Genomic DNA, 20682 nt, shown 5'->3' on the forward strand with positions numbered 1-20682 from the left:
AGGCAAAGGATTCCTTGTGGCTCAGGGAAGGTGAGGGGCTGGATGGGCTTGTTCCCCCAGCACTGCTCTGTTCAGCCCCCTCTGCTTCCCTGAGCATCTCCCTGGGCCTGGACATCCCCTCCTGAGAGGTGCCTTGTCCCTGCCAGCGCTCACAGAGCCCATCCCACCCTGTGTGCCCTCGGCCCGGCCCTACAGAAACCTGCCTGTGTGCAGGGCCCTGGCTGGGGCAGGCTCTGTGTGCAGCTGGGCAAGGGCAGCTCAGGAGAGCCCTGCTGGGCCCTGCAGAGGGGATGCTGCTGCTGCCCAGGGCTGAGGAGTGGCTGAAGGCCCTTTGGGAGGCTCCCAGCAGAGACACTGACCACCCAAAGTCACCGTTCTGGAGTCTCTGTAAATGTTCAAACATTCCTTTGATGATCCTGTGTGTCCCTTTCAACTCAGAATGTTCTGTCATTCTGGGATTACAATTCCTGCTCTGCTTCTCTCATCCCCCTGGTGTCTATAATCAAAAGAGAAAAAAAAAAAAAAATAAAAACCCTTGCAACAGTGTTAGAAGACTACAGTAAAAAACAGACCTTTATTGGAAGGTTCCAGGTGTCCCCAGGGGACACCCAGTCCCTGATTTCAACAATTTATTACGGTTAATTAATTAGGGTATTTAATAGGAACATCCAATAGGAGATTCAGTTGCCCCAGTTATACTCCCCAGGCTCAAACCATTGGAGTAGGTCCAAGGGCTTCTATGCCTTTACTTTTTGTTGTGACTGCTCACATTTTGGTCGAAAACCAAAATGTTGTTCTCGTAGCTCCTCTTCCTGATAATAAGACTATGCAGTATTTCAGGAATGTGTTTAGGCAGTCAGTTTATTCTTCTAAAATCTAAAATAAAAGTAAGGAAATGTACTAGAGTTATTTAAGGATTACAGTTATATAATACTTTTTCAATAGAGTTAATTAGAGTTTAATAGTTAATAAGGATTATAATTTTATAATTATATAATAGTATATAACTATAAAATAGTAATTTACAGAGGTACAAATATATGAAAAATGTATAAAACAAAAATGTTTTTTTCATCACCCCAACTTTCCCATATTGCTCCAAGCAGGAAATAGAAAACACTCTCAGGAAAACTCCTGACCTTTACAGCAATCCCAGGCTTACCTTCTTTGGGAAGTGTCCTCCGGAGCTGTGCCCAGGCTGGTCTGGAGCTGGGAGCAGCCCTGCCCCAGCCAGCCCCTCTCAGCAGCAGCACCTGCCCTGCTCAGGGTGGCTCCTTCTCCCCACAGCTCCTGGCCAGCGCTGGGAGCAGCTCCAGGGCCGGCTGAGAGCTGTCCCTGGCAGGCAGCAGAGCCCCTGGCCCAGCACAGCGCCCTGGGCTGCAGGACCCTGCTCTGCAGGACAGCCCTGGGCACCCCTGGCTGCTCTGCACAGGAGATGAGCAGAGAATGCACTCACAGGCTCTGTGGGCATTGGCATGTTCCAGCTTTAGGAGATCTCTCCAGGAGCTGCAGCTGCATTGTCCTGCAGCCAGAGGTTCCTGTGCCAAGGGCTGGCAGTGATTCTGCCCCAGGCACTTCTCAGCCCCTTCCCAGCCCTGACTGATTGAAGCTCTCTGTGCCTCTGTGCTGTGCCCGCACTGGCTGCAGGCAGTGCCCCAGCCCTGCTGGGCTGGGAGAAGAGCTGCTCAGCAAGAGAAATGTGCTTTTGAAGCTCTGCTTGGTTACCAGGATCACCCTCTGTGCCAGGAGCCCGGCCCAGCTCAGCAGCACAGACACAGCACAAGGACTTTAATGACCCTCTGCGGCTTTGTGCTCAGGCCCTGAACATCAGGCCCTGAGAGGGAGCTGCAGAAACCTCTGCAGAACTCCAAGTCGCAATCCAGCTCCAAAGTTTCTGGGACTTTTAATGGGTCCCACTGAGGGACACGACTGAGAAAGTGTCCCCAGGCCCCAGGCAGAGCAGAGAACTGGAGGCACTGATGGCAGGTGGGGACAAAGAGAAGCCAAGTCTTGGTGCCCTGGGGCACAGCAGGGTCTGTGCCACCAAGGGCTGTGAGGAGACACCTTGTCCTGAGGCCCTGGGGCCTCCTGGCACAGCCCCAGCCAGGCTGGGCACTGTCAGCCCCTGCTCCTGCCCTCAGCATCCCCCCCATGCCCACATCCCAGTGGCCTCAAGGATCTGCTGGAAGGAGTCCCTGGGGAGCCTTGGTCAGGAATGGCCCTGGGGGCTCCTTCATACTCCCAGGGAGTGCAGGTTTTTCAATGGACTTTGGCTTTTGCTTTTACCTTGCAGTCTCTGAGAGCTTTGTGCAATCATGGCCTCCAATTATCTGCTTTAAGGAGTCCCATGAGAGCTTTGTACTGACACTCAGTGGGGCTCATTAATGCTTTGAGATCCTCAAGGTTCTTAGGGTACTTTGGATTGTCCTTTCAAAATGGAGAGGTTTTTGTGCCATTTTCAGTTTCTGAGAGGTTTTTGTGCCATCCTGGTCTCCAGTTCTCTTTTCCAAGGAATCCACGAAGACTCTGTGTTGGGGATGGACCTCAGTGGGTCCCATTAATGCCTTGAGACACCTTGGGTGTTTCCTCTTGACTTTTACTCCTGTAAAGGTTTGTGCAATCTCCTCTCAGGCTGTGAGATTCCGGGGCTCAGCTCCAAATGCACCATGGGGCTCATTCGGATCAAACAAGTCCTGACAAACCATGGCTCTGCCTTGATTTCTCTCTTGTCTGGGGCAGTGGATCAGGAAGTGTCGTGGTTTGACACAGAAAGAGAATTTTTTTCCGGAAGGAAGAGGTCAATTTAGATATTGACCAATTGAAAGTAGACACGCCTCTGAGAACACAGAGGGGTTGAAAGCAGAATTCCCAGGGGAACTCACTCTCTTTGGTTCTGGTCAGCGTGCAGTGCAAACCTCCCCTGCCCAGCCACGAGCTGGGTGGGGGAGGGGAAGCCCCCATGGCCTGAAAGGTAGGCCCCAAGGGTGGTGGAAGGACTGGAACCGGGCTGGCCCCTGCAGATGGAAGGGTGGAAGAAATCTGGGATGTCTCCATTTCTCGCCCCCCCCCCCCCCCCCCACCCCGGTTTCTCTCCCGAGGGGGAGAGAGAAAGAGACGGCAGCGGTCCTGTCCTGTCAGCAATTCCACCACAAGGAAGGAGGAGCGGGGGGAGCTGCAAGGTGCCCAGTTGTGTGGGAGTTGCTGGATGTCCGGGCATCGAGCCATCCCTGGGAGTTCAGACTTTTAACCCTTTCTTGAGAAAATGAAAGCTTTGTGAATTTTCCTTTCCTCTCCTCGGTTTGAAAGAGAGGAAGAGGGACACCTTGGACCCTGGGATGTTGGAAGGAGGAATTCTAGAGGGGAGGGGGACAAGGAGTGGCTTTTGGCTGGACTTTTCCGTGTTAGCCACAACCTGAACCAATCTTCTCATTCAAGAGGGACTAGGTTTTGGGAGGATGCCAGTGAGTCAAGAGACCTGCTTCAGCTGGGAAAAAGACAAAATTGGAGTGAACAGAGAAAAGGTTAGGGAGTTTATGGTGGCGCCCCCTTGCCCTGGAAAGGAAAGAGAAGAGAAGAAGATCTCTGTTCTTGAGCCCTCGGCCCCAGGGGAAAATGGGGGGGACTGTGGTCCCAAACAATGAAGAACTGAACTGTTGTTTTCTTCCCTCTTGGCAGGGCATCCTTGAAAGGAAAAATCCTAAAAGCAGTCTGACCATCCATGCATTGGTGGTGAGAGCACTGTGCATGGAAAGGAGAAGGGTCACCATGGCAAACTTTTTCTCCGGGCGGTGCCATGTGTGACATGGAAACACAGGATGTGAAGCTGTGTTTCTTGGGGGGTCTGTGGCACAGGAGAGACTCTGTTCCCTCGATGGACTGAGTATCGGTTGTTTGGAGGGTGGAAACCTGATTGGGGTCCAGATTGTGCCTCACTGTGGTTTGTTGGAGTTGGGTGGTGGGGGGAGGAATGTTTTGCAAGGTTTTCATTTGGATCTTTGTGTGTTTTTTTTTCCCCCTTCTTTAGTTTTCTCTTTTCTTTTGTAGTAGTAGTTTAATAAAGTTTTTTTCCTGTTATTAAGCTTGGGCCTGCTTTGCTCTATTCTAGGTTCCACTTCACAGCATTCAAGGTAGGGATCACATTTTCATTGGGGCACTGGCATTGTGCCAGTGTCAAACCATGACAGGAAGTTTCTGTAGTGGTTTTGGTTTGCCAATTTGAGATTTCTTGGCCAATGCATTAATTAGTGTGGTGGATTCAGTGTTGGCTAATTACCAGTGCACTCGCTAGAATATACTTACTCATTTTCTGCTGTGAGATAGGATTAGGAGAAAGGCAAAGTAGGCTCAGAACTTTAAAATAAACTTTTAAATTTCTAAAGAAAAGTTTATTAACAGTAACTAAAAGAAAGGGTAAAAAGAATCAGGACAAAACTTTCAGAACACTTCCCCTCTTCGTACAACCTGACAGTGTAAAGAGATCAAACCTAAATTGTCAGCTAAAAGGGAGAAAAGTTCCTCTTGTTAATGTTATGGAGACTTCTCCACAAGAAAACAGTTATCTCATGGCTTTTAATTTCCATGAATAGCAGATGCCCAGGAAAATCTGTAATTGTGAAGTCCCTCCCATTTTTCCACAGCTTTTCCCACAGCTGTCTTTATAGCCAATGTTATGGGATATTACTTAAAAGATGAGCTGTTTAATAGCAAAAGTTCTTTTCACCTATTTCTGAAATCATCTTCATCTCTGGGAACAGAGGTCTTCCTCTTCCTGAGGGCACAGGGTCTCATCACTGTGCTCTCTTTCTTGGTTCAAACTTCTCATGGGATCACACCTACTGCAACATTTGCTCACTTTAGCATGGAGGCCTTTGCTGAACAAGTCATCTCCCCATACTTTTCAATGCCTTATAGGGAAAAGGAGTGTCTGATGTATCAATGACATCCTTCTCCATAGCTTTAGCAGAGGATTTCAGCCCCAAGATCAAGGCATCCACTCATCCCTCCATTCTGAGACTCAACTTCCCCTTCCCTGCCCTCGGTGTGTTCATGTTGCTCCTCTGTGTGCCTGCCCTGTGTCCTTTTCTCTCACTGGAGGGAGGATGGCAGCACTGGCAGAGTCAATATCTGCCCAGGGCTGCAGATGGTTCCATGAGCCCAGCTGGGCTCAGTGGCTAATTCTAATTTTGGCCATGGTCCCCGGACGTGAAGACCAGTTTTTTTTTCCACAGGAATGAAGAAACAGAGCACCACTGTTTTAGGGGCGGATGAGAGGTGACCACAAGAGGCAAAGGCCAGCCAGAGCCACCAGATTGTGTTCTGAGAGATACCCTTACAAATAGGAAATTTTGTAGGGAGGGTACCAATTTTGGCAATGGACATGTGAAATAACAGACGGTTATTTCCATACAGAGGAGAGCATGGAGCTCCAGTGCTCCAGGAGCTGATGAGAGGCAGACCTTGACATTCTGAGATCAGCCAGACCTGTCAGGTGGCCCCTGGCAGGCCAAGCCAGCCAGACCTGGTCCATGTTCCCTCACTTCCATGGGGCCCCACAGTGTCCCAATGGTCCCTTGCTTCCAGGAGGCCCTGAGGTGTCACAATGCCCCCTTGGTGACACCAGGCCCTGCAGGGTCGGAATGGTCTCCATGGTTCCATCAGGCCCCACAGAGTCATAATGGTCTCTGGGTTCATGAAGCCCCGCGGTGTCACCATGGCCCCTTGGTTCCATGGGCTCCAGTGGTGCCACAATGATCCCCTTGGTTCCATGAGGTGCCCACAGTGTCACAGTGATCTCCATGGGAAGGAAAGAACCGAGCCCCAGTGTGGCAGGGGCAGCCACCTGAGGCCAAGGCCAGACAGACTTGACAGTACTGACAGATTTTGGCTGGGAGCAACCCTTGGATATAGGGAATTTTAGAGGTGGCATCCCAGTTTCTGACATGGACACCTGGAGGAGAAGGATGGTTCTTTTATGGAGGAAGGAATGGATGGAACACCGGTGTTTGAGGGGCAGATGAAAGGCAGCCATCAAAGGCCTAAGGCAGCCAGACCTCTCTGTCCTGATAGCTTTTGTCTGAAAGCAACCCTTGGATATAGGGAATTTCTGAGGTTGAATTCCATTTTTGGTCATTTCTTCATACATAAGGACAGTTCATTTCCATAGGAAGGAAAGCAGCAAGCCCCAGTGTTTCGAGGCAGGTGAGAGACAGCCCCCAAAGGTCCGAGGGCAGCCAGACTTGTCTTTCCTGGCATTTCACTTGGGAGCAATCATTGGCTGTATGTTGTTTTGGAGGTGGAATCCCAGTTTTGGCCATGGGCGCCTGGTCAAGATAGATGGGTTTTTTTCCCATGGGTAAGAGAAGCGTGCAGTCCAAGTGTTCTGGAAGAAGATGAGAGGTTGCCTTAGGCCAAGCCAGCGAGATCTGGCTTTCCTGGCCCCTTTTGTTTAGAGGCTATCCTTGGCCATATGGCATTTCGGAGGTGGAATCTTAGTTTTGGCCATTACATTAGGAAGGAAAGCACAGAGCCCCCATGTTTCTGAGGCAAATAAATGCCAGCCCTCAGGAAGACAAGGCCAGCCAGACTTGCCAGTCCTGGCAGCTTTTATCTGGGAGCTATCCTTGGATATAGGGAATTCTGGCATCAAATGCCCAATTTTGGCCATGTACCCCTAGTTGAGGTGAATGTTTTTTTCCCATAAGAAAGAAAAGCACATGGTCCCAGTGTTTCACAGGGAGATGAGAATTGGCCCCTGGGTGGTCAAGGTAGCCAGACCTGTTCCATGTTCCCTTGGTTGCGTGGAACCCCACAATGTCACAATGATCTCCTTGGTTCCATGAAGCCCTGGAGTGTCTCAATGTTCCCCTTGATTCTGCAGTGTCAGAGTGGCCCCGTGCTTCCATGAGGCCTTGCAGTGTGTCTTGGTTCGACAAGACAGGAGTCTGTGAAGGAGGTCAAAAGCCTCCTGTGCAATGGAGAAGGTAAACCACCTCCCTCCGAATTACTAGGATTTTTAAATTAAAAGGCTCTCAGGCAAAGATATGGGAATGGGAGTAACAATTCTTTACTAGGAGAAAACTAGATAACAATTTAAAAAGGCAAATGCAATCGGTACAAACAAAACTAGTGATAAAGTCCAGAACCTGAGGATTCGGGGTGCTGGTAGCAGTCCGGTCAAAATGATAGCTACTCCTCTTGCAGTGGCTGATGAATTGCAGCTGAAGTGGTGAGCTTTAGAAGGGTATAGTTTTCTCTGAAGATCTGGTGGCAGTTGGGCTGGTCTTCCTCTGCGCCGGGGTTGCCCCCGAGCTCCGCCGCCGCTGCCTCACCGCGCTCCAGCCGCTTCTCTGGGAATCTCGCCGAAGGAGCTGCTTCTCGGGAGTGCTGCCGAAGGAGCTGCTTCTCTGCGAAATCCCGCAAAGAGAGAGCTGCTTCGTCTCCCCAAAAGCTACCCCTTTATACAATAAAAGAGTGCTTGGCTTCCCCCTCTGGGTGGAACATCTCACAATGGGATGGTGTTATGTTACCAGCCCTGCACTGAATCAGTCAATGGCCCATTAACAAACCATTACCTCTTCGAGCAAACCATTCTTCTTGAGAGATAACAAACCTGCCCAACTTCCAACAGATGGCAAATAGAATACAAACTTATCTTATAACCCAGGACACAATTGCGCAATGGCTTAGTGGTTCCACAGACCCCTGATGTGTCACAGTGGCCCCTCGGCTCCGTGTGCCCTCGCTGTGTCGCAATGGCTCCTCTGTGACACTGAGGCTGCACAAGGTCACCATGGACCCTTGGTTCCTTGGGGTCTCTGAGTTCTCAATGGTCTCCTTGATTCCATGAGGCAGCACAGTGTCACACTGGCCCCTTGGTTCCATGAGGATCTACAGGGTCACACAGGTTTCTGACATTTGTCCTTGCTGCCCCTCACATCCCCCCTGCCCCACAAACAGCCCCGAGCCACCCGTGAGGGACAGGCCCTGCTGTGCCAGGCTGGGCTCAGGGCTTGGCCTTTCTGCTTCCCCCAGCCAGCCCAGGCCTTGCTCAGCATTGCAGTTCCCTGCTCTGAGCCTTGGGCTCCCTGGAATCCTGGTCTCAAGGATCTGCTCTCACCAGTCCCTGGAGAGCCTTTGGCAGTCCCTGCCCTCAGTGGGGCCCAGTGATGCTCCAAAGGACTTGGCGTTTTGCTTCTGACTCCTTGAGCAGCTTCTTCAGCCTTCTCTCAGTGCCTGAGGATTCTGGACTAAGCCCCAAATCCACCATGGGGATCATCAAAATGCAGGAATCCTTCAGGGGCGCTTTGTCTTCATCCAATTGTCTGCAAATCTCCTGGGCTTGTGCAGCTGATTGGAGTCAGTTTGGAGTCCTTGTAAAGGAAGAAGATTTCCAAGAGCACTTCCTGAATTTTTTTCTTCAATCAAGTGAGTATTCTTAGTTTCCAGTTCAGTGAAGAGCTGATAGAAGCATTCCCCAGGTGATCTTGATGCTCACTGTCTCATTAGGAGGTCTGGGCATGTAGAAGAATGAGCCCCTTGAGGACTGACCCTGTTTGGACAAGCTGGTCCTCACCCCCATCCTCACCATGTCTGACATCGCCCACCTGGCACTGACATCCCTGTGCCCTGCAGCAGAACCTTGTCCCTGAGCTCTGCAGCTCCATGTCCCAGCCCATTGCACCGTGTCCCACCTGCTCTCCTCAGGGCTCTGCCTGCACACAGGCCCAGGAGAAGTTTTCCTCTTGGTAAGGAAAGAATGGAAAAGCCTGAGCAGGTTTCCTGAACAACAAACCCCACTCAGGAGCCACCTGCTCAGTACAGGCTGCCTGGAATGGTGTCACCTTTCTACAAGGAACAGTGTAACCAGAAATGATCTCTGAAAGCAGAATTCTCTGAGTCTCCCAGCTGAATTCTCTGTCCCAGCCCTTTCCCTGGATCTCTGTTGCAGATGGAAGCTGCTGGTGCCATCCTCACCTTTAACCTCTCTTTGGAGTACAAACAGATGTTCCCAGCTGTGTTAAGCAGGATTTTCTCAATCTTTCTATAAATCTTTTGTGTTCCTCATGGAACGAAGGGGCCATTTTGGCACTGAGTGGGTGACGTGGAAGCAAGGAGTCAATTGTGACCCTGGGGTCCCATGGAACCAAAGGGCCATAGTGACACATCAGGGCCACGTGGATCCAGTGGTCCATTGTGACACTGTGGATCCAAGGAGACCATGGAGACACCTCCAGAACCTCATGGAACCAAGGAGTCCATGGTGACCCAGCAGGGCTGCATGGAGCCAATGGTCCATGGTGACACAGCCCATCCAAGGAGGCCATTTGGACACTGCAGAAGCTCATGGAGTGAGGTGGCCATTGTGACACTGAAGAACTTCATGACACCAAATATCCATGGGGACACAGCAGGGCATCATGGAACCCAGGAACTGCTGTTGCAGTTTTGAAAACTCCTGGAACCAGGGGCTGTTGTGGCACTGCAGCACCAACACAGCTGCTGCACCTTGTCCCCTGCCCTACACAGCTCCTTGGGAGGCACGGCAGGAGCAGCACCCTGGAAGCCTCGGGAATGCCCCTCTGGGATCCATGGCACACACTCCCAGGGGCTGGAATTGCAGTTCCCTTCCAGGAAAAATGTTCCTGCCCTTGAAGGAAAAGCTCTTATGGAAGAGCCAAAAGCCAAGTGGAGCGAGATCTTACAGTGACATTTCACTGCCAGCCTTCATAATTTCACCCGTAGTTGTTGCAGCTCATGGATTGGGAATGAAATCAGGGCAGGGTCTTTGGTGGGAGCTGCCCTGAGTCAAGGGAGACACTGAGAGAGAAACAGAGCAGGTAAAGAGAGGCAGGAGAGAAAGGAGGTGTTTTGGTTTGGAATGACAGGTGTCTGCTAAGAAAGGCAGGGGCCTCCCCTGAAATGGAAAAATGTAGACTCTTTCTTTCTGAATTGCTATAAATTGGAAATTAAGGGGGGCTGTTGGGTAAAAATATGGGAGCAGGAATAATAGTTTTTTATTAGGGAAGAAAATTAAAAGATAAACATTTCAGTTAACTGAAACAACACTGACAAAATCAGAATACAACCTGACACCCTGTTGGACAGGGTGTTGGTCACAGTCTAATTGGAACTGTGGGTGCAGTCCTCCAGGAGTGTCAGGTGTGGTTCTGTTGGAGAAGTGATCCTGTAGGAATGGAAATCTTCTCCTGAAGAGGAAGGGGCAGCTGTTCCTCTGGGAAAATCCAGCCCAGAAAAGCTGTGTTGGTGGGCCAGAATCTCAAGACTAGATGCAGGTAGGAATGCTTGGCTCCTCCCTCTGGGCGGGGCATCTCACAATGGGATGTTACAGTTCTTATCAGTCATGCTGTGACATTCAATGGTTCATTATCAGCAGATGTCTCCCCTGAGGGAGCATTGATTGTGGAAGAGATAAGGAAAAACTGCCCACTTAACACAGGACAACTGCCATACAGATGGCAAATAGAACACATCTTGCTTTTCAGTCAGGGACAGGAGGACACAAACAAAATCAGCTGAGGAGGCGGCACTTTGAAAAGCAAACCAGAGCTGACAGAAAATTAATGGGACAGAAATCAATAATTCTGATAGTTTTATTTATTATCAAAATAAATCACACTCGCCCAGCCCCACACAATCCCGATCCCACAACCTCAAATTTGGATCTCACTTCTCCCAATCTCCTTCCAACTCTATCTCACCCTGGAGGCTGAGGAATCAAATTATTTTGGCATGGGACTGAGGTGGGAACCAGCCATTTTGAGGTGGGATTCACCTATTTTGGGGTAAGATTGAGGAGTTTTGAGTGGGATTGAGTCATTTTGAGGTGACAGACCAATCCACCTTGGCATTTGGAATGGAAAGGTATGGAAAATACTACCAGATATCCCCCAAGAATCCACAGATCCTCCAGAATATGTTCCCACAACATAAATTCCACCTCAAATACCTTTTAAATGGTGGGATTTTTGACATGTCTGGTCAATACTCTTTTTAGCCATTTTTCAGGTGTTTTTAAGTGATAAAGACAAATCAGAAGAAAATTGGGGCCAAACCAAAACCAGAGACCCCTTGAGCATCCTCTGAGCACTGGACAAAACAAACTCAGCAGAAATTAAACTTAACCCTCCATAAAATGCCTTGAGGAAGATTTGCTCTTCCCACAAGTCACTTGTGATGTGTTCTGGTTTGAAAGTAAAACCAGTGAGAGACTCCAAGTCAGAAATACAATTTATTGGGAAAAGGGGAAAAGGACAAAAATACATGCAATAATACAAAGGGAAAGGCTACTGACAAAGTCAGAATACAACCTGGCCAGTGTGCTGGTAGCAGTCCGAATTGGAAGAGCTGCAGTCCTCTTGGGATGGCAGATGTAGTTGCTGTGTCTTCTCAGAGAACCTGTGGAAAGGCTCCCCTCTGTCTAGAAATCCCCAGTTTTATCCAGGTGGGAATGCCTAGCTCCTTCCCTTGGGCAGAGCATCTCACAATGGGTCATTATGAGTCACGAGGTGTGTCCTTAATCACCTCCTCCTCCTGGACGGTGTTATCTCTGAGTCATGTAGCCAGGCATTGATGGGGCCATTAACAGCAGATAAGGAAAACTGCCCCGAGGCAACTCCTACTCAGATGGTAACAGGAAAATGTTTGGTTTTTTTTCTTCAGTCTTGGACAATATTGGATTGCTTTCTCTGTAATATTGATTAGTTAATAATCAATGAATTATTGATACTGGATCAATTTCTTTGTAATGTTATTAATTAATAACCAATAATCAATCATGAATATTTGAGTGATTTCTTTGTAATATTGTGAAAAATGCAGATTGAATGATGCGCTGCTATTGACTATTGATAACTCCCTGCCATTGATTTATAATAATCTGCTATTGATTATTTATAACTCCCTTCTATTGATTATTGATAACTCCCTGCTCTTGATTTGGATGTGTGGAGATGAAGGAACAATGGGAATGGAAATCTCCTTTTTTTTCCTTTTTTTCCCCATTTTTTTCTCCTTTTTTTGCCCTTCTCTCTCCCATGACAAAAATGAAGATTTGCTGAAAAATCATTAAAATGGGAAACAGAACTTTTTTAAAATTGCTTTTTTAAAAAAATTCAGTGAACAATTGGAGCTGGGTAATTGGTTCTTTAATGACTTTAAATTCGTGCTTTGGGTTTTTTAATCAATGCTTTAAAAAAGAACCTTAAAATCCAAACTGGAACAAACTCCCCAAGTGTCACCAACCCCCCCGGTGCCCCCAATGTCCCCAAATGTTCCCAAATGTCCCCAAACCTCCCTAAATGTCCCCAAACTCCCCAACATCCCAAAATCTCCAGAAATGTCCGCAGATGTTCCCAAATGTCCCCAATCCCCACTCAGGATGCATCGGTTTGTGGGGGATGTCACTCCCCCCCACCCCCCCGTTTATTCTGGAAATGTTTGGGGACATCTTGGGGACAATGGGGGGACTTTGAGACACTGGGGACATTTGGGAACATTTGGGGACATTGAGACATTGGGGACATTTGGGGACATTGGGGAAGTTTGGGGAGCTTGGGGACATTTGTGGTTGGGGACATTTTTGGGGGGGGTTGGGGACATTTTTGGGGGTTTGGGGACATTGGAGCTGTCACATGAAGAGCCCCCCTGGAGTGAGAGAGAAGAGGAGGGGACACATTGGGACATTGGGGACACCTGGGACATGGGGACATGGAGATGAAGGGGGACACCGGGGACATTGGGGACACCGGTGTCACCTCCCCGCCGAGGGCCACAGGCGCAGGCTGAGCCCCTCGATGACGAAGGCCACCAGGGCCATCCCCGCCATGTCCTCCACGCTGGGCATGGTGGCACCTGTGGGGACATTGGGGACACATCACTGACACCCCCAGGTGACACCAACACCCCTGGGTGGCACCGAGCCCGTCCTGGTGGCACCGGCCACCCCGCAATGTCCCCAGCTCGCTCTTGATGTCCCTTAGGAGATCCCAGCCCTGTCCCCAGTGTCCCCAACCCCATTCCAGCTGTCCCTATCTCCATGCCTGTGTCCCCGACCCTGTCCCCAGTATCCCCAACCCCATCCCAGGTGCCCCCAACCCTGTCCCAGATATCCCCAACCCCTTCCCAGGTGTCTCCAACCCTGTCCCCAGTGTCCACAACTCCATCCCAGGTGTCCCCAACCCTGTCCCCAGTGTCCCCAGGCATCCCTGGTGTCCCAAGACCCTCCAAACCCCGTTCCTAATGTCCCCAAGTGTCCCCAACCCCACTCCTGATGTCCCCAACCCCATCCTGGTGTTCCCAACTCTATCCTCAATGTCCCCAACACCATTCCTGATGTCCCCAACCCCATCCCAGGTGTCCCCAACCCCAGTCCTGGTGTCCCAAGACCCTCCACACCCCATCCCTGATGTCCCCAGTTGTCCCCAACCGCATCCCTGATGTTTTCAAGTCTCCCAAACTCCATCCCTGATGTCCTCAGGTGTCCACAAACCCTGTCCCTGATGTCCCTAATATGCCCAGCTGTGCCCAAACCCTGTCCCTGATGTCCCCAGGTGTCCCCAAACCCCGTCCCTGATGTCCCCAGGTGTATCCTCAGGTGTCCCTCACCTGCCACCACCACAGTGACCCGGTGTGGGGTGTCCCACGCCGCGTGTGTCACCAGGCAGCTGTAGCTGTCCCCCGGCGCTGCCGCAGCCACGCGCAGCCCCGCGCTGCGGCTGAAGGTGCCGTCGGCCGCGCGCCGGTGCCCGGAGCTCCAGCTGGGCCCCAGGGTGGTCACCGGGCTGTCCCCCGAGGTGTCCCCCGGGCGTGGCCAGGTGTGTCCGTGGGCGCGGTGTTCCCAGCGGATCTCCACGTCCAGCGGGAAGAAGCCGACGGCGTCGCAGCGCAGCTCGGCCGGGAGCCCCGGGGACAGCCGGGACGGCAGCAGGGACACCCGGGGAGGGGCTGGGACACGAGACAGTGAGCTGGGGATACTGGGAGGGACTGGGAGGGACTGGGAGGGACTGGGAAGGAACTGGGAGGGAACTGGGAGGGAACTGGGACATACTGGGAGAAGACTGGGACGTACTGGGAGGGAACTGGGAAGTACTGGGAGGGACTGGGACATACTGGGAGCCCCGGCCCCGCCCATTCCCGGCACTGACCAATCACGTGCAGCCGCAGCACCTGCTGCACCTGCCCGCGGGGCGTGCTCATGGAGCAGACGAAGGCGCCGTCGTCCGACACCGAGAGCGGCGGCAGCTGCAGCGACACCTCCCTGGCGCCCCCCGGCGGCTGGGAGGACCGAGGAAACGTTCGGCCTCAGCGGCGCCCCCCGGTAACCGGGAGGACCATGGCTGTGCCCAAAAACCCCCAAAAAATGCCCCCAAAAACGACCCCCCTAAACACAAAAAATGCTTCCAAGCCCCCCCACAACAAAACCCCCCAAAATCACTCACCGAACCCCCCCAGGACTTCCCAAAAATTTTCCCTGAAAAATGCTCCCAAAACTTTCCAAAAACTGTTCAATGCCCGCAGTGCCCCCTAGCGGCCGGGAGGACCGAGGCTTTCCAGTGCCAGCAGCGCCCCCTGGTGGCCAGGATGACAAAAGCGGTTTCATGCCCCCAGCGCCCCCTAGCGGCCGGGAGGACCGAGGCTGCCCAGTGGCGCCCCATAGTGGCCAAGAGGCGGCCGGGAGCACCCGACACCCCCCGCTCGGTGGCGCCCCCTGCTGTCCCCGCAGGGCTCTGCAGCCCCTCCCCTCCCCTCACCTGCGCGGTGCCGGGGGGGCTCCCCTGGCCCCCCAGGAACAGCAGCACCCCCGGCGCGGCCTCGGTGCGGCGGGCGGCGGCCGAGTCGAAGGCCAGCAGGCGCCGCGTGGCGCCGTGGCGGTGCCGCAGCCACTGCAGCGTGAAGGGCTCGGCCGGGGGCGCGAAGGCGCAGTGCAGCCGCCCCGGCGCCCCCAGCAGCGCCCGTGTCTGCGGCGTCTGCGTGGACACTAACAGAGACACTGAGGGGTGGGACAGGGCGTCAGGGGTGTGGGGACATCGGGGACACTGGGGACATCAGGGATGTGTGGGGACATCAGGGACATCGGGGATGTGTGGGGACACTAGGGACATCGGGGACACCGGGGATATGGGGGGATATCAGGGACACTGCGGGGTGGGGCAGGGCATCACCGGCGGGGGGACACTGGGGACACTAGGGACACCGGGGACATGGGGATAATGGGGGACATGAGGACAATGGGGGGACATCGGGGACAAGGGGACAATGGAGATGTGTGGGATAATGGGGACAATAGGGGGACATCGGGGACATCAGTAGCATCCGGGACATTGGGGAAATGTCCCCGATGCCCCTGATGTCCCCCCATTGTCCCCATTGTCCCCCAGTGGGGGGACATCGGGGACATCAGAGACATTGGGGATAATGGGTGGACATTGGGGACATCAGGGACATCGGGGACATGGGGACAGTGTGGGGGCATCAGGACAGTGGGGTGATGTTGTGCATGTGAGGACAATGAGGACATTGGGATATTGGCATGGGGAACATGGGGTGACACCGGGGACGTTTGGAGCCGTGGGGTGGCAGACACAGAGGTGACAAACACAGAGCTGGCAAACACAGGTGACACAGAAGTGACAGTGACACACAGGTGCCACACACAGGTGACAATGACACAGGTGACCAGGTGCCACACACAGGTGACAGTGACACAGGTGACACACAGAGCTGTCCCCGGTGTCCCCTCACCGTTGAGGAGCGGCGGGTCTCCTCCCCGCTGCTGCAGCAGCGCCGTCCCCTCCCCCTCGGGTGTCCCCAGGGCCAGGAGCCACCAGCGCGTCCCCAGCCCGGGGTGGCACTGCGGGGACCCCGGGGACGTCCCCGGGGGTGGCAGCAGCGGCGCCGTGGGGCTGAGCTCGCACCGGGGGGGCTGCCGGGAGGGACCCCAAAATTCCCCCAGCACCCCCAAGGGGTCTGCAGGGAAAGGGAAAGAGCAGGGGGTGAGCTGCACCCCAAAATCACAGCAAATCCACCCAAAATCCCCCCAAAAATCACCCCCAACCCCCCCCCAGGACCCCACAAAAAAACACCAAAAATTTCCCCCAAAATTCCCTTAAAACCCTCCAGGAGTCACCCCAAAACAACCCAAAAAAATGCCCCCAAAACCCTCTAGAATCCCCCAAAAATGCCCCCAAAACATCCACAGAACACCCCAAGAAGCCCCCCAAAATTGCCCTCAAAAATCGCCCCCAAAAACCCCCCAAAATCCCCTGAAAACCGCCCCTGAACCCCCCCAGAAAAACCCCCAAAAGCCCCCAAAACCCCTCAAAATCGCCCCCAAAACCCCCAAAAATCGCCCTCAAAATCGCTCCCAAAACCCCCCAAAATCGCCCCCAACCCCCCCCAGGACCCCCCAAAATCACTCCCGAACCCCCCCAGGACCCCCCAGAAGCCTTTCCCGCCCCCCCCCAGAACCGCGGGGGTCCCCCTCAATTGGGGGGTCTCGCACCGATGACATCGAAGGCGTTCTGGGGGTCCCGCGGGGGGCCGGGGGCCGGGGGGGCCTCGGGACCCCCCAGAAGCCGGAGCAGGGCCCCGCGGGGGGAGGGGGCGCCGCGCTCGTCCAGCAGGGGGCAGCGCAGGGCGGGGGGGGGGTCCCCAAAAACCGCCACCCCCCCCCAGGCCAGGAACAGCCCTGGGGGGGCAAAAATATGGGGCTGGGGGGGGCTTGAGGGGGCAAAGAGGGGATGTGGGGGGTCCTAGGGGGTCTGGGGGAATTTGGGGGGGATTTTGGGGGTCTTGGGTGGACAAAGAGGGGTTTTGGGGGGTCATGGGGGGTTCTGGGAGCGTTTCGGGGGCATTTGAGGGGAGTTTGGCGGAATTTGGGAAGGTTCTAGGGGGCTTTCGGAATCCAGGGGGGGCTCTGGGGACTCCTGGAGAGATTTGGGGGCGTCTTAGGGGGCATTTCGGGGGAGCCTGGGGGGGATCTGGGGGGGTCCTGGGGTGGTTGTGGGGGTCCTGGGGGGCGTTTAGGTGGTCCTGAACAGGTTTTGGGAGGTCCTGGGGGAGTTTTGGGGGAGATTAGGGAGGTCGTGGGGGATTTGGGGGGATCCAGGGGGGGTCCGGAGTGGTTTAGGGGGTCCCGAGGGGGTTTGGGGGGTCCTGGGGGATTTCAAGAGGGCTTCGGGAGATTTGAGGAAGATCCGGGGGGTCCTTGGGGGGATTTAGGGGAGTCCTGGGGGGGTCTGGGGGAAATTCGGGAGTCCTGGGGGATTTCGGGCGGTCCAAGGGGACCTGGGGGGCCTTGGGGGGGGGTTGGGGGGAATTCGGCAGGTCCTGGGGGATTTTGAAGGGTCCTGGGGGGGGGTCCGAGAAGGGATCTGGGGGTGCCGGGGTGGGGTATAGGGGGATCTGGGGGCTCCTGGGGGACTTTGGGGGGTTCCTGGGGGATTTTGGGGGGTCGCAAAGGGGTCCTGGACAGGATTTGGGGGGTCTTTGAAGGATTTGGGGGTGCTGGGGGGGGTCTTGGGGAAGATTTTGGGGTCCCCGGGGAGATTTGAGGCAGGTTTTTTTTTTTTGGTGGGGGGGGGAGTGCAGGAATTTGGGAAGTTTTGAGTGGGGAATTTTGGGGGTCCCGGTTCCGGGAATGTCCCGAATTTGGGGGTTCCGATTTTTGGGGTTATGGATTTTTGAGGTTTTCCGAAATTTGAGGGGATTTCCCAGGATTTGGGGTTGAGGGGGGGGGGCGGGGCTTGGATCCGCCGGGATTTGGGGTCGGGGCGGATTTGGGATCCCGATTTTTGGGGTTTTTCGCCCCTTCCTCACCCGCCAGCGCCAGCCGCGCTCCCGCCATCGCTTTCGCTTTCGCTCTGGCCCCGCCCAAACCCGCCCCAAATCCCCAAAACCGCCACAAATCCCCAAAACCGCCACAAAATTCCCCCCGGGGGCTCCGGCCACGCCCCAAACCCCAAAATTCTCCTCAGGGACCCTGGCAGGACTGAGCCCGTGGCACAGTGACCCACGCTGCAGCACTCGGAGGGGGCTGTGCCCAGGGGATGGACTCCGCTCCGAGAAGTTCCTGGAGAAGTCTCGGCCGGGAGAGAGCGCAGGGTGCAGCAGGGAACGACTCCTGTCCCTGAGCAGAGGGAGAAGCCCCGGGGGATGAGCTGAGCATGGCCCCATTCCCTGTCTCCTGCCCTGCCGGGGGAGGAGGTGCAGCTGGGAGCAGGGAGCCGTGGGGAAAGCTGCATTTAAGGCTCTGCACTGACTTCTCCTTCTCCTGCTCCGAGTCTTTGGAGTTTTCTGCCAGAAATCTCTCCCCTGCCCCACCCACCCACAGGGCTTGGGGCAGGTTTCCCTTTTCGGGGGAAATCAAAGCGAAGCACTGATGCGCTAACGAGGGGCAGGAGAAGTGAGGCTCCTGGGCTTCCCGCAGAGGCGGAGGCACGGGAGGCGCAGGGCCGGGAAAGCCGTGGCGGGAGGCGCGGAGAAGTTTGTTTGTGTGGGCAGCTCAATCCCGGCTCGGCCCGGGCCCGTGCCGGGGCTGTTCCTCATCTCCGGCTTTCCCCTCACGCAGCCCGGGGGCGCCGAGAGCGCGGGGCGAGGCGGGGCCGTGCGCAGAGCCCGCCCCGAGCTCGCTGCCATTGGCCGCCGGTGCCGTCAGTCGCGGCTGCGGCGCGCTGATTGGTGGGAGCGGGGCGCGGCGCGGCCCCGGCGGCGGGCTGAGGGCGGCCGTGGCCGCGCAGCGCCGCCATTGGCCGAGCGGCTGCGCGGGCCCGGCAGCGGCGGCAGCGGCCGGAGCGCGGTGAGGCGGCGGCGGCGGAGCTCGGAGGCGGCCCCGGCGCAGGTGGGAGCCGCGCTGGGCTCTGCGGGGGCTCGGGGCCGGCTGCGGGCGGAGGGGGCGGCAGGGGGCTCCGGCGGCTCGCCGGTGCCGTGTCCGGCCCGTGCCGGCCCCGGGCCGAGGGCGCTGCGGGAGCGGCTGCCCGCGGTCTCCTTCCCGCCGGGGCCGGGCAGGAGCCGCTGCCGGAGCAGCGCTGGCTCGGCCCGGCTGCTGTGGGTAGGACAGAGGGGCTGCCCCGCGGCCGGGAGCGGGCGGGGAAATTCCCGTCGCCGGAGGTTCGTGTGCCCGGGGGAGAGCGAGGAGTCCTGTCAAAGTGACTTTATTGCCGAGCAGGGGCAGAGGCCGTGGGGCATTTGCCGTGCGCTCTCTGCCGTGGCTGTAGTCCGCAGCCTCCTTTTTATCCTCATTTTCCCGGCCGCATCTCCCTCTGCCTTTGCCCACCGGCTGAGTTCCTTGGAAGGTTCCGACTTCCCGATGCGCCTGGAGCCTGTCCTCGTTAATGTGCACCCTCCTTTTGTAGAACAGCCGATATTCATGGCTCTGTTAAGTCTTTGTTCTTCTCCTCGAAGTTCAGGAATGTAGCGGGACTTTGAGCAGCTCTCTGGGTCAATTTGTAACATTTATTGGAACTGATGGTTTCTCCCCTTATCTACAAGTGCCCGGCCCTATGTCCAGGCAGATTCACTCCTTGACTCTGTTTTATTCTTCCCGGGTCCTCTTTGGTTTTGGGATTATTCTCGGTGTCCTCATTCCCTGTCCTTTTGTAGCCGTTTGTGGATCAGGAGGCCTGGCTGCCACCTGCATGCCCTGGCTCAGCTGCTGGATGAGCTGCACTGCCAAGGTGTGGAGCATGGTAAAAAGATGAGAGTTGCTGCAGCACAGAAGAGGAGAAGCAGCATTCCTTTAACCCCTGCTGTGCTGGGGAGCCAGGAAACCGTGTCCCATTCCCATCCTTTCCATGTTTGGACCAATACATAAACTGCTCTCCTATTTCCTTTCTTATCTTTTTTAGCAGTTTTCTCGTCATCTCTTTGCCAACAGCAGTTTGAGCCATTTAGTTTTCCACAAACTCCTGCTTTTTCTGCTAAGAGATAATCTGATCCCATTCTCTGGTGAAATGTTGTGTTCCTCGTTTCAGTGGCTTGGTCGGCAGGAAGGTCAGGAGCTGGAGCTGTCTGGTTGGTTCTTATTCTGAGGACAGCTTGTAATGTAATGATGCCATTGAAATGATAAATGGGTTCTCTGTCTCCTGATATGAATTTGTGAGAAACGCCAATCACTTGGTTTTTAAAATGTTAGAAGTTTAATACTAGTAAAATGGTTATAAAAGTAGGAATACAATTAGACTAATAAAAATTTAGAGTTAGGACAATTGCAAGACATTAAAAAGCAAAGACTTGCAGATGTCCGGATGCTCTCTTGGGCACTTAAGCCACAACAACCATACCTTGTGAATAAAGGAATCACCCCTAAAAAAATACACTGTTGCATATTCTTATATCCTTCATGGTTATGCATACATTTTATTTAAAACAAGTAACTCTGTCTGTTGTATGTCAGCTGTTTTTTTTAATCCCCACGGCATGCTCCAGTCTGAGCATGGCCTGAAGTAATTAACTTCTTCTAGTAAGAAATCCATAAATTGCTCTTCTCTGGAGAATTTAGGTGTTCCTTGAGCGAATTTAGGTGTTCTCATTCCTTAAACCCCCCCCCCCCCCACACACATGCATGTTTTCTCTTTTAACTACTAAAGCTTCATTTTATCTACAAAGCTACGTTTACCATACTATTAAAATGTTCATACAGCACAAGTTATCATTATAACATAATAC

The 20682-nt window shown here is 54.1% G+C and overlaps 2 protein-coding genes across 2 annotated transcripts in view; one reads left to right on the forward strand and one right to left on the reverse strand.

Annotated features, from left to right (window-relative positions):
* LOC144246559 (uncharacterized) overlaps positions 1-20682 on the forward strand; it is a 703923-nt gene that overhangs the window by 352333 nt on the left and 330908 nt on the right. The gene's annotated exons all lie outside the window — the stretch shown is intronic.
* LOC144246428 (tapasin-like) lies at positions 12618-17863 on the reverse strand. The gene is made up of 7 exons (XM_077783821.1): positions 17836-17863; positions 16520-16705; positions 15760-15984; positions 14769-15007; positions 14163-14292; positions 13624-13962; positions 12618-12870 (listed from the first exon to the last, which is right to left on the reverse strand). The coding sequence occupies exons 1-7, from the start codon at positions 17861-17863 to the stop codon at positions 12770-12772; spliced, it is 1248 nt and encodes a 415-aa protein (XP_077639947.1). The 3' UTR covers positions 12618-12769.

The sequence above is a fragment of the Lonchura striata genome, chromosome 6, assembly GCF_046129695.1.
Source record: "Lonchura striata isolate bLonStr1 chromosome 6, bLonStr1.mat, whole genome shotgun sequence".
Taxonomy (NCBI): domain Eukaryota; kingdom Metazoa; phylum Chordata; class Aves; order Passeriformes; family Estrildidae; genus Lonchura; species Lonchura striata.